This window comes from Opisthocomus hoazin, chromosome 15 (genome assembly GCF_030867145.1).
Source record: "Opisthocomus hoazin isolate bOpiHoa1 chromosome 15, bOpiHoa1.hap1, whole genome shotgun sequence".
Lineage (NCBI taxonomy): Eukaryota > Metazoa > Chordata > Aves > Opisthocomiformes > Opisthocomidae > Opisthocomus > Opisthocomus hoazin.
In genome coordinates this window covers 22,027,968-22,041,032 of record NC_134428.1, presented here as the reverse complement: position 1 = coordinate 22,041,032, position 13,065 = coordinate 22,027,968, and the positions used below count along the sequence as shown (strand labels likewise).

Sequence of the window (13,065 nt, the reverse complement as noted above, 5' to 3'; positions counted from 1 at the left end):
GTAGCTGTCTCTTGGCTCTCCCTGTGCTCACTCTGATGGTAAGACAGAGCAGCAGTGAGGGCTTAATGGAGTCACCGCTGCTTTCTGCACCTCGCACAGGGCTTTCCTTCGCTGATCTGCTGCAAGCAGAGAGGCAATAAGAGAAGAACATGCACAGCCAGGGTGTAGCGAGGACAAAGGCGAGGGAGAAACAAGTCAGAGGAGGGGAGGGAAGAAGAAGTACATCTCCAGAGGGGCATGATGTGCTGGCAGGGCATTAATGCATGCATTCACTCTCCAACCACATCCACATAAATCCACTGGGACTTTCAATCCATACTGGCCAGGGAGAGATAAGACAAGCTTAGAGACAGAAAAGCAAGATGCGCTAGGAGACAGAAGTACAAACAGCCTCAGACCAGAAGAGCAGCTTCAGCTCTACTTATTCCTGTTTTCTGTTTCATTCACAATCATTTGTTCCTCATCTCCAGTTCGGAGCAGGGCCACAGCCTTGAGCGTCAGCAGTGTCCGATGAGTTACAGTGGAGGCTGGAGCCTCTCAGAAACCTCATGCCCTCACCCTGGCACGAAGCCAGGCGTCGGCTCTAGGAGACGGGTGACTATCCTCAGGGCAAAATGGAGGGAGTCATTCACCTCTCTCTGAAACCGTGTAGTGGCTACGTTTACAGGAGGCGTGAACACAAACTGAGCCACACTTGGCATTTTCAGTAGGTTCATGAGCTCAGTTGCCCGGATAAGGAGCTGCTCAAGGTCCTCCTCGCGATAAACAGCGGTGACAGCAGGGCTTTGCACAAATGTCCTCATCTTGGACAGGAACATGGACGTTCTGCAGGAGAGAAGGACATGGACATCAGCTGGCAGGACCTCTGCTCCCAGCAAGGTCACTATTTAAGCCTGTGTACCCCAAAAGAGACTGTTGCAGGTGAACAGCAGCTGCTACCCAGCGCCTCCTCCTGATGCACAGAGCGTTAGTCAGCAGATGAATCCCACTTCCCCAAACTGTGCTCCTCCACAGCTTGCTTCCTCCGCCCTGTTTCAGTTTCAGGTTCCTCAGTTGCCAAGCCTGATTATTTAACACTAGCAAACATCCGTGTTTGGACCCATGAGATCTGCACGTTTCAGCCCCTTGCCCTTCCCCGCCACCTCTCCTCACCTGGGAATCAAGTCCTGGCTGCGAGCTGCCAGCTTGGTCAAGGTGGCCATAAGGACACTGATGGCGCGGGGTGCATAGCTGGGGGTGCTGGCCAGTGGTCGGAGCTGGGTGATTTCAAATAGCACGACCTCTAGAGTCTCAAAGAACCGGCTGATCTGCTCCACAGTGCAGCGCTTGTCGTAGGACACAGACATGTACTCTCCAATAGCCCAAACCTGAAGCAAAGGCAGATGTGCTCAGGGCAAGCAAAAGGAAAGGGAATTGAATAATTTTTAGGGAACAGCAAATCACATTAACTAATGTGAGGACAGAGGAGAGGAGGAAAGAGAAGGTGACCAACAGATTGCACTGCAGTTGGAGCAACCCATGGCAGAAGCAGGCAGGCCCTCCTTACCATGTGGGTGAAGATGGCCTCCTTGTTCTGGATGTTGCTGACTGTTCCCGAGAACTCCAGAATCTCTGTGGACTGCTCCACAATGAGCGCAGGGCGCAGCCAGCAGAGCATCGCCAGCTGCGAACCCAGCACCCTGGAGGAGAGAGATGGGCAGAGCTCAGACCACAGGCACGGCGGTCATCACCGAACCGAGGAGCTGCTGACAGTACCCGGCCACCGGCACAGTGACAGTACGCTCAGGGTGTTTCCAGCAGGGCTGAAGCTGCAGTCCCCATTCTGCACCCTCCAAAGATGTGCTGCAGCAAGGACTGGGCCACAACTGAAAAGGCTCCTGTGCTGCCCTGGGCTGCCAGGCTGCAGCCAGCAGAAGGGCTGTGAGCTTGGCTGGGCCTCCTGTCCCATCTCACCTGTACACGTCATCTCTAAAGCCTGGGATCTCGTAGAGCTGGTCACTCCTCTGCAGCAGCAGCACCACCAGCTGGTTTATCAGCGGCCCATCTGCAAACTGAAAAACAGCCCTTGTTTCAGCAATACCAGCGACTTCCAGCAGCTAAAAAAACAAACCAACCAGCCAGAGAGGACTAGGCTGGCACAGAAACAGCCCGACCTAGCAGGAGCGGAGCAGTGCACAGAGCAGGCACCAGGCACCCATTCTGCTCTCGCCCACCTCCTTCACAGCTGGCTGAGAGAACAGTGTGAAGACCGACACTGCACCACGGAGCTTTTCTGCTTTTCTGGATGAAGAAGCCAGCTCAGTGCTACACCATCCTACCTTCTCCTCACGTGCCCCTCTGTTGAAGCTGCAATGTTGTAACATTTTTGCTTCTACAATTGCTCTTCACACAACGAGAACCCCGTGACGTGACTGGGAGCCAAACTTCCCCGAGAGGGCCTACCTCTGCCACCACCCTGAAAAAGAGCTCCAGTAAGACAGGAACAGTGTCCGCACACTGCACGACCCTTGGGCTGCTGGCCAGGGATCCCAGCAGCTGCCGAAGTGGAATCAGCCTGTGGGCAACAAAAAAGTTACTGCTGAAGGCTTGTTCCTAGCTACTCTCTTGGCTGTCCTTCCCTATCCCCCCACCAGGCCTTTGAGCGCTTGGCAAAGACAACACAGGGAAGATCAAATCCACCTCACCCCAGCTGAGAGCGGCTGTGCCTCTCCCAGCAATCCCAGTGCTGCCTCCCAGAGCTGGATGGCTGAACCACCCCTTGTGGCAGTCTCCTACCTCTCTGGGGCATCCTCGGGAGTAGACTCGGTGCGGAGAAGATATTGGAACATGTTCTTGTAGAGGGGATGGCGAAAAGCTTCCAGACAGGTGGCCGGCTTCACAGCTGGGTCACAGGCAGCTCTCTTGGAGGTAGGAAGAGCACTTGACCTGGCACACACAGGACGTGTTGCATTACGAGAATGGGCCAGGGCACAGCTGGAGTCTTGAAAAATGGAGTAACTCCCTTTCCACTGAAACAGGGACAGCAAGTTGGTCTAATCCAGGCCCTCTGGAACCAGAGAACCAGGACAACAGAAATTATGAGCTCAAACCCCCTGGGCTCATGCAATAGCTCCCAAACCGCTTCTGTATAACTCCTGGGAGATGGGCAAATGGTGCTCTGTATCCCTCAGTCACCAAAGCCCACCAACATCTTGCCTCTAGGATGACTGCCTTTTCTAAGCATTCCGGAAAGAGCTGCTGATGTCAGGACAGACAAGGAAGAGCAGAGGTACAGCAGTGAGAGCCAGTCCCAGTCCTATCCCATCTTCCTGGAGACCTCAGGAAGGAAACTATGCCTCCAGAAGAACAAAGCCAGAACAGACAGGCAAGAGCAGGGAGGGAAGACAAGGTAGCCCACACCTCTGTGTTCAGGTGGTGGCCACAGCAGACACTCCAGCATGTGGCAACAGTTTGGAGCTGGATATGGAGAGGGGAATTACAACAGCTCTGTGAACCCCAAAGGCAGTCCAGTACTGAAGTGTAAGAGCCAGTCACCTTCTCTTCCCACACACAGCACACTACTAGGAAAACTGGGCTGACATCTGCGCAGCTTTGTGTTAACCTGATTGTAGCAGATGCCTCTCACCCTGAGATAGCAGCAGCCAGAGGGCAGCTGAGGCTCAGAGAAGCGTGTACTATGTTATGGTCAATGTCAAGAGTCTCATTAGCAAACGAGAGGAATGGAAGTAGCATTACCTCAGCTGGATGTCCAGAGCTGCTGTCAAACAGGGCAGGTCGAGCAGCAAATGGAAGATTTCAATGGCTGTGCCTGCATCCAGCAGAAACGGGAGAAGGTCCACAAACTCAGAGATAAGGGGTGGGCTGTTCCATGCCAGGAACTGCAAGGAACAAGCACAAACTGCTGCAGTATCCCTGCTATTCCACCATACCCCAGACAATTCTCACCCTGTGACCAAAAGGGACGGGGAAGGGAAAGTCTCTTCTGAAAACCAAACCCAGAGTAGTCTGAGGGTTTGGTCAAAACCAGGGAGCCTGCTGGAAGCTCATCACAGGCATCTGTCAGCTGGTTTAGTGGGTGGCAAGCTGCAACTTATTAAAGTTTTCCAGAAACAAAGTGCTGTGTCCTAACTGCATTCACTGCACTCCCCAACCCCCTGGCAGTAATACTAATGCAGACTCTCCTCTACTGGCAGTGCTAATCACAGCCAGAACCCCCTGCCCTCTTCAAACTCACACTGGCTTTTGTAACAGTCCTTCTTGCCCGTGCTCTCTCTAGCACTGCCTTGAGGCAGATGGAGGGCTCTGGGGTGCAAACAGAAAGTTCTGGGGCACAGAAAGGAAGGTGCAGCAGTCTTGCTCCTGTGCTGCTCCACCAAGTTGTACCTTGAAGAGATTTGGGAAGCTCTGCCTGAATATGCTAGAGGTCTCAGCGAAGAGCTGGCTGTTGTCTTTGCAGAACTGGACAAATTCGAAGGCCAGTGATGGGTTGTGGAAAAGCTGAGCCGGGATATCAGTCAATAAGTGTTTGTAGATTGCATCGGAGTCCACAGCTGCCATTTTGCCTGTGAGAACACAGCACGTTGCTGAGCACAGCCCACCCAGCAGCCCTGCCAACAAAAGCTCCAGGGGCTAAGATAAATCTGGTTATATTTTTTAAAAGAGCACACGACAGTCCAGCTCCTGGGTCTCCTGGAGTGGGATCACCCATCCCAGAGTACAGCCAAGGCTGAGTTACCGACTCTAGCAGCCAGCGAACTGCCAGGACAAAATGCTGTGCTGAGAGTACGCAAGACCAGATTGTGGAGGAAGGGGCGAGAGCTGATGACTTACTGTGGTTCAGGAAGAACTGGGCAATGGGCAGCAGTGCCCTGGCATAAGCGGCATCCCCACAGATTCTGCTGTGCACGGTTTTCAGGAAGGAGACTGCACGGTACACATAGGAGGAGTCCTGTTTGCAGATGATGTCCATTATGGTCACCGCCTCAATGAGACACTGCAGGAGAGCAGAGAGCCAGATAAGACTGGGGGGAGCCGCAACTCCCAGAGCTTCAGCCCCACCGCTGTGTACTTACAGCTTTCTGCAGGTCTCCATCCTCCTTCTTCAGCGGTCCTGCCAGAGAAGGGAGTCCAAGTTAAACTTTGAGTCTAAACAGAAGCATTAGGCTGGCAGTTTAAACTCTAACCCAGATTTCAGGACATGTGGGAACACGTACTGATTCCGCTGCCAGGCTAATGAGAACCAAGTTCCACAGGCCCCCCTGCAAATCAAGGGTAAGAGGCAGAACATGGCCACTGCCTCCAGATTCCTCCCAACACCCCAGCTCAGGGCTGCTCAATCACTTGCACCAGCAGCTGCAACTGGTCCCATGCCTAGAGCCTGACTGTGGGCTCTAGGGAGTGAGATCCCAGCCCAAAGAGGCAGTGAACCAGAAATGTTTCCAAGAACACTACCAAGAGGACTCCAAGGAGGGGTCATGGCAACACTCACGCCGGTTGCTCTGCTCAATAAGCCGCTGGCAGTACTCAAAGGCTTTCTCCCGCAGATGCTCCTTTGGGGAAAGCAGGCGACTAGATGTGGACGTAGTTGAGACCATGGACGTAACAGACCTGTCCACTTCTGATTTGTCATCTATAAAATAAAGGTTACCATGTATCAGCTCACCCCACGAGCAGTGTAACCCACACAGCTGCCCAGCAACAGAGCGGGAGCTGTCTGTTCCCAGGTTCACTGCGAAGAAAAGAAGGCTGGGGAAGAAGGGAGTGTTAGAAGAACACTAACAAGATGCTGTCTCTGGCCACCCAGGCCTTTTTTCTCAGGGACCCATGGAGTTTTGCCTGAAACCAGGGGACCCACTGAGTAATTCCTCATGGAACAGTCAGAAAGGAGGTTTGTGATGTTTTCCCAAAGCTCCCCTGCTCCCAGTGCTAGACCTCTGAACTCTTACCTGTATTCCTGCCACTTGTGAGGTTGCTGGTGCAGCCACTTAATTGTCTCAGAAAACACCTCCATCTTGGGGGTGCAACCACTCCAGTTTGTACCTGAATTAGGGGTGTTCAACCCCTTGTCCCCGTAGCACAGCAGCCAATTTCGCAGCATGGAGAAGGCCTGCACGTTGAGCCACTGGTCCTGTGTGTAGTACTGACCCACTGACAGCACCGTGAAGAAGTCCGTGGCAATGGCACCATCCACCTCTGTGACAGGACCAGGCTGCGAGAAAAGATGCAGCAGGTCACATCCCCAGGGAGAGGCTAAGGGAGAAGGCAAGGAAAACGCCACTGAGCCCACAGAGACACATAGCCCTCGTTTACATGTACTATGGGGTCTTCAAGGGGGCAGTTATCCAGAGAGAGAACAGCCAACTGCGTTGGATTCTTTTCCCCAGCTGAAACATCCCAAATGCTTCCTTTCCTTCTCACACAAGCCTCATTTGAAATCAGCTTTTACTCTGAGGTACATGGTAACCAAAAGACTCTCCCCTCAAAACCACTTCACAGATCAAAGTTCTGGCTCTAGAGCAGAACTCCTAAGTCTTGGAGCTATAAATCTCCCTACTTGGCTTTCCTATGTGTCTTGACCGCTTACCCCACAAAAAGTGACAGCGAACAGCAGCCCTTCTAGGTTCATTTCCCAAAAAAAGCTGACTCTGGGAACCCAAAACAGCAGCTGACTAACAAATGCCCCTGCGAGATGACCATGGCAACTCGGCACTCACCTGTCTGGTCCTGGAACTGGAGAAGAAGCCTCTGGAGGGCTGAGCGACTCCTTGCTGAATACTCGCATACCTCAGCCAGTCAGCCATCTTTTTACTGACTACATTGGTCTGCTCTGTGCAAAGAAAGTCACAGGGTCATTGCTAGGTCAGGCAGAGAAGCAGCCTCTGCAACACAGCCCTGCTACCCCTCAGTTGCTGTGCTTTTCCTCCAGACTAGATTGCTTTCTGATCCAGCAGTCAGCAAAGAAGTGAGTAACCCAAGGTGGATGCCCTGTCCTCCTCATACTACTTCAGAGTCCACGATCACTCAAGCTCATTTCAGAGCTCTGCATCCTTTTCTCACTCCTAGCCACTGGGCTACTCTCATTATTGTTTTGCCTGTTTTCTGAGACAAAAAGTCAGGGAGTGAGTGCTAGAACCAGGGACTTGTACCAGACCAACTCAGGAGTACTTCTTCCTTTGTCTGCATCCACAGCTGCTATTAGGAGGAAGGTGCAACACCTCTGTCAAATCCATTCAGGCAGTGGCTGGCTTCAGCTCGGCAGACAAAAGCATAAATCCCTCACAGAGAACATGCAGAAGCTAAGGTGGGTAATCCTGCCTGCTCAGCCAGCCCATATACCCTGGCCCAGTGTCCTCCCCAAGGCTTCTCCTGCATACCGCATGATGCAGACCAACCTCACAGGGAACTCCCAGAAACAGACTCTTGCTTACAACACACCTCCTGACCGCTTTAAGGCTGGAATGCTCACCAAAGGTTTACTCACCAGGACACGTCGCTCACCACTACCCATGCAGTCCTGCCTCTCTTGTGAGAGAGATTAACAACTCCCTAATTGTTTTTGCTGCTCTCTTGAACAGATACACAGAGACATCTCTGTTTCTGTCTCTCGCTTTGCTTGATGCTCTTCAGCACAGCTACAATTTCACACTCCTACTGCATCTGGAGACCTTAGCTAGGGTATGTGCTGCTGTGACACAAATCCGTGCAGAGCACAGACTATGGCCTCCAGAAGGGGCCAAAGCAGCTGAAGGACCAGTCCCCTTTTTGACTGGTAGAACGTATCTCACCCAATAAGTTCAGTTTCCTTGTTGCAGAGATGTCATTTTTAACAGGAATTTCCAAGTCTTACTCCTAGCCAAAGCCTTCAGAGAGCCTTCTCGTCACTACACAGCCAGATGGTAATCCCAGGCCTTCCCATACACTTACCTTCAGTTAGAGATTCTGGTGAAAGACTGATGACATTTGACAGGACAGGAAGAAGGTACTGAGCACTCTGGCCCTCAGGCAGTCTTCTTTCAAGGATTTTTACAATACGCTGCCCCACAGCAGACACTTCTGCCTTCTTATTCCCCTTAAAAATAAAGCAGAGGTAAAGCTAGGCAGACAATCTTGTACTAGTGCTAGAGACCAATATCATACAAACTCTTCCATCAGGCATCAACACCAATGTCAAACATCAAGAGAACTCACAGCACAGGCTGTTTTACCACATTTTACAGAGATCTTCTGCAATCTGAATTCACAGATCCCAGGAGGGGAGAGTACTTAGACAGAGCAACAGGTTTGTGAACAACCAGCACCTGAAGTGGAAATTAACAACTGCAATGGATGTCTTCAAACTAAACACTATGATCCATCAATTCTACAGCAGAGAGTACTAGCGCTCCCCATGTGGTCAGTTTCCTAGCTCAGTTGTTAAATTACGAATTTATGAACAGAAAATGGACTGTTGTAACATGTTCTAGGACTCTCTGGTTAGTCCATATCCTCACAATGTGGCAAATAAAGCAGCTTCCTCTTTCGGAGGCTGTTACAGTTGTGGCTCTGAAATGCTCTCCAACCTCCTGCCCAAGATGACTTTCTTAAAGCTGACATGTGGACCCAGACTTTTGACAGGTTTTCTTTCCCCGTGAATGTCATCAGGCCAACAAAAAGTAAACCTTCTCTGCTGCTCAGGGTCTTGCACAGCTGGCTGCTGAAGGCAGTGAACAAACACCAATCTTTGACGCTCGCTGTCTAATGGTCAGATCTGTACCAGATCACCAGAAGGAATTAGGAAACTGCAGGCGAGCTTGCAGTGAGGAATTCCATGCGGGAACTTCACCCATGACTGGGGCTACTTTCTATGCTTCTCTCATGAACAGACATAGACAAATCGACCACAGCAATGTACAGACAAGGAAGGTTAAGGTTCGGGGATGGGGATCTGTGCAGTGAAGAAAAACGGTGGAGACAACAATCCTCCTGCAGATACATCGCTGCAGCCCACTGCAAATGATGGGGCTGCTTGTGTGTGTGGCAGACACATCTCTTGCTGCTCAGAGGAAAGCCTGACTGAACTCAAATCAATGGCAGGTTTCCAGCTCCTAATGCAACACCAGAGGCTGTGTTTTCCGGAAAACCAAAAGCTTTACAAACAGAACATCAGCTTTGCAGAGCCAAGGGGGCACAGGGGCAAACAGCAGCAGGATGATTTCCACCCAAAGCAGTGACAAATGAAAATATGCAGAAGATACTTTTAAAGGCTTTGCTGAAGCATGGCTGCTTTCATGAGTGAGGCTGCTGCTCCCTGCAAGTTAGAGAAGTGATACTGAGATGGCTAAAACATTGTGAGTTTTAGTAACATCAAAACTCACGAAAATCTCTTCATGGTTTTAGTCGTAATCTAACAAAAAATAACACACAGGATATGTTTTTGTATTGTAGAACTTCAAGATAGTCTCAAAGCTGGATATGGGAGAGAGGTGCCTTGTAAGGCAGCACATAAGTAAGACGCCACTGTTTTCTGTTTCTATGTTTTCATTTCCTCTAGCTGAGTAAGACTCAGAGGAGTAATGAGAAAGGTAGAAGGCATTTCTAAGCACATAGTGACACTCAAAAAGAAAACTTTCAGAAGGGTTCAGAAAAATATTTTCTCTTTAATAGGCACAGTAATAGTAAAAGAAATAGTAGAAAGAAAAAAAAGTTTCCAGCTCATTCCCCAGAGGGCAACCAGTGCAGGCAGCACTCAAAACAGGAAGGTCCTCAAGTTACCTTCTCCATGGAGAATCTAGATTGTTGAAGCACCATCCAAAACATATAGCCCTACAGGTTTTATAGCTTCCATGTATATTTTTTCACATTTGAACATGAAAGCCAGTACCACAAAAAGAAAAAGCAGTAATAATAAACTCACTCTCAAATCTTTTGCTCTACAGCTTCAAGCAGCCCTGATTTGATGTCTGTTATAGCAGCTAGCACTAAAACCTTCCTTTCTGCTTCCAGTTAGTTACAAGTCTACTGGAGGCCCTCAGTCTGTACACAGCACAATTTTAAGCAGGCTTTGATATCAAACACTAAACACAAAAAAGCTACATTTTTTTCCCACACAAAGCAGAAGAATCACGTTCCTTAAACAAGCGTGGAAATGCTTCTGTTTTTTTCCTAGATACTTTCAGTTGATTTTCACTTGAGCTCAGCAAACAGGGAACAATCAGAAAGCAAATCCATATGGACAAGAGAAGATTTCTGACTTGACAGGTCATTTACCTGAGCCAAAAGGACGGAGGATACCAGGCTCAAGAGCTTTGTATCTTGAATCCCATCACAGGAGAGGATCAGATCATTGCAAGGCGACATCTCTCTCAGGATGGCAGCACATAACAGCCGAATCTGCTCAGGGCACTTGGGCGAACACAGCACTGTCTGCAACAGTTCCACAAACTTGCCATCTAGCCTGCAAGAGTCGCAGCAAAGCATCACTGTAAGGCAAGAAAAGACTCAGGCATTTATTTCCTGCATATTCTTGGCCTCAGGATGATCTCCCTTGACAGCGATCCTCACTAATGTGATCTTAACATCTCTGCTTCTGAATTTTGTTCCTTAGCGCAGCTTAAAAGAGTGCTCAGCGACACAAACGCTTCACAGAATCACAGAATGGCAGGGCTTGGAAGGGACCTCTGTGGGTCATCTAGTCTCAACCCCCCTGCTGAACCAGGGTCACCCAGAGCAGGCTGCACAGGACCACGTCCAGGTGGGTCTTGAATATCTCCAGAGAAGGAGACTCCACAACCTCCCTGGGCAGCCCATTCCAGGGCTCTGTCGCCCTCGGAGTGAAGAAGTTCTTCCTCAAACACTTGCTATCCTCACTGCAAAACCAGGCAGGCATCTTCTGCTTAGCAATGGGGGGAAAAAAAAGGCAAAACAGGGTGCTTTTTTAAAAGCACTAAGCCACCCCCCCCTCCCCCGCCCCCCGTTTTATTTTCGCAGAAAAACAACGCTTGGCTCCTCGCGAGCACCAGAGCGAGCCGAGGCCACTCACTTGCGGGGGTACTTGGTGGCGGCGACGGCGAGGTGCAGCCTCTGCAGACAGTCCGCGGCCTCGGGCCCCGGCTCCGGGCCCTGCAGCAGGGCGGCGACGCGGGCGGCGAATCTCCGCAGCTCCTCCTCCCGGGCCTCCCTGCCGGGGCAGCGGGCGTCGGCACCCGGTCGCGGGTCCTCCGCTGCGGGCCGGTTCATGGCCCCTCGGCGGAAGCCCAGGCGCGAAGGGGTGCACCCCACCTCCCCGGTGAGGCGGCGCTGGGGCCCGGCTCCCCCCACCCTCAGCTCAGCCCCAGGCCCGGTACCTCCGACAGGGCCCCGGCCCGCCCCGCCGCCGTCCGCTCAGCCCCGCTCCCGGCGCCCCAGCCCTCCCGGTACCTCGCCTGCTTGAGGAAGCTCTCGGCCGCCGCCGTCAACATGCCGGCTGCTCCCCCCCTCCTCTCCGGCGCGGTGCGCGGCCAAAGCGGTCCCCGAGGCGGGCGGGCCGGCCGGGGCGGCTCCGGAGGGACGCGGCCTCTGCTGCAGGAAGGTTCCGGCTGGCGGGAACGTTCCGGGGGGACTGGGGCAGGGCTGGTCCTAGCTCTGAGGAAAGCGAGGAGGGGAGAAGGGGTAATGGCGAAATCTTCTCTAATGGCTGGTCAACGATTATTTCGAGCTGCTGCTGCTGTTATTCTCCACCTCTGGGGTCCAAGGTGAAGCTCGGCTCCGAGGCCACGCCGCATGGCACGAAGCAGAGCAGCTCTGCAGACTCAAACCTGTGGAAACATCTCTCCACGCAGAGACATGGCAGAGTTGGGTTGTTAAGAGCACGATGGTTGAAGAGGCCGTTAGCCTTTCCTGGGACCTGTTCAAAGCCCACGCTTTCCAAAAAGGGCAAGAATCGTTAAAAACAGCATCTCAGGAAGTGGTCTTCAGAGCTTCCAAAAGGTTAAAAAGGCATTAAACATTTCCCCATTACAAACGTCTCCTCCAGACTGCTAATAAGCCTGAAGCTGTCGCTGCCGTGGGGAGGAGAGGATGCCGCGGAAGGAAGCTTGGTGCTTTGCCCTTTGATACTTCTCTGCCCTGTGCCCCTCCCAGCATAAAAGTTCATTAACAGTGTGCCTTGGCAATTAGCCAGCAGAGCATCGCTCCCTTTTACCCTCCGAGGACACAGCAGCATCCATCATCCCGGCTATTAGCAGCTACAGCACGCACCGGGGATTCAAGCAGAGCTGGGCAAGCAAGAGGATTCAGATTTTTCCCCACACATCATCTCCTCTGGCAGAAAACATGCCAGAGATAATACAACAATTTAAAAAGATGCCCCCCCAAAATGGCTCTGGCTGAGTCTCTGCTACACAGGGTACAATTTTCTTTGCTTATGATTAGTTAGTCAATATAGCTACTTTATGTCAATTGGGGTCTTAAAGAGATATTTCTATTTGATTTTGGAGCTTAGAATGACTCTGTTTAGTCAAAATAAACCCTGAACTTTAATTGTAGCTACTTCAGGATGACAAGGGAGGAAGAACCTAACTATAAGGTTAGTGGATAAAGAACTATTTTCTGACCTCATATGCTTAAATGAAACAATTATTATAAATTACAGGGAAATACATAGAAATGGTTTATCTTCCAAAATAACAATGTTTCACTTCATAACAGAATGAAAGCTAGAGCTGGAGGAAGAGTTTATAACGCCCAGAGGAAGCATTACGGATCTCAAACATGCACACGTACCTATGTTTGCTCTGCTGCGAGTGAACAGCTGCCCAAATAACTGACAAGGGATCAAAAGCAGAATCTCTGTGAACTCTGAAACAGCTCAAGGTGTCCAGACATATACTTCCCTCTCATTGCACTTAATGAAAATAGTAAAAGGAAAGAAATACTAAACCACTCCGTCCCCATGTGCTGTGAGAAGGGGTAGACTGCGCAACACAAACTGCTGCAGGAACCTTACCCCCCTACAATACTACATGGGAAGGGTATTAGTCTGTCACTCAAAAGCAGCAAGCAATTTCAGGGCATCTTCTCTTTCATATATAATTTTATTTCTGGTTATAG

General features: G+C 51.0%; 1 protein-coding gene across 2 annotated transcripts; it reads right to left on the bottom strand.

Moving 5' to 3' along the window:
- Positions 1-410: 410 nt before the first annotated feature.
- AP5Z1 (adaptor related protein complex 5 subunit zeta 1) lies at positions 411-11,493 on the bottom strand. Of its 2 annotated transcripts, none has more exons than XM_075436323.1 (17): positions 11,395-11,493; positions 11,018-11,155; positions 10,246-10,432; positions 7,924-8,068; positions 6,714-6,826; positions 6,040-6,208; positions 5,489-5,629; positions 5,073-5,110; positions 4,831-4,993; positions 4,384-4,562; positions 3,736-3,878; positions 2,776-2,925; positions 2,443-2,554; positions 1,954-2,051; positions 1,547-1,679; positions 1,153-1,367; positions 411-825 (listed from the first exon to the last, which is right to left on the bottom strand). In XM_075436323.1, the coding sequence occupies exons 1-17, from the start codon at positions 11,433-11,435 to the stop codon at positions 555-557; spliced, it is 2,436 nt and encodes an 811-aa protein (XP_075292438.1). In that variant the 5' UTR covers positions 11,436-11,493; the 3' UTR covers positions 411-554. The 2 variants fall into 2 exon arrangements, with proteins under 2 accessions (XP_075292438.1, XP_075292439.1); XM_075436324.1 differs by having other exon boundaries at positions 2,443-2,455.
- Between the last annotated feature and the right edge of the window lie 1,572 nt (positions 11,494-13,065).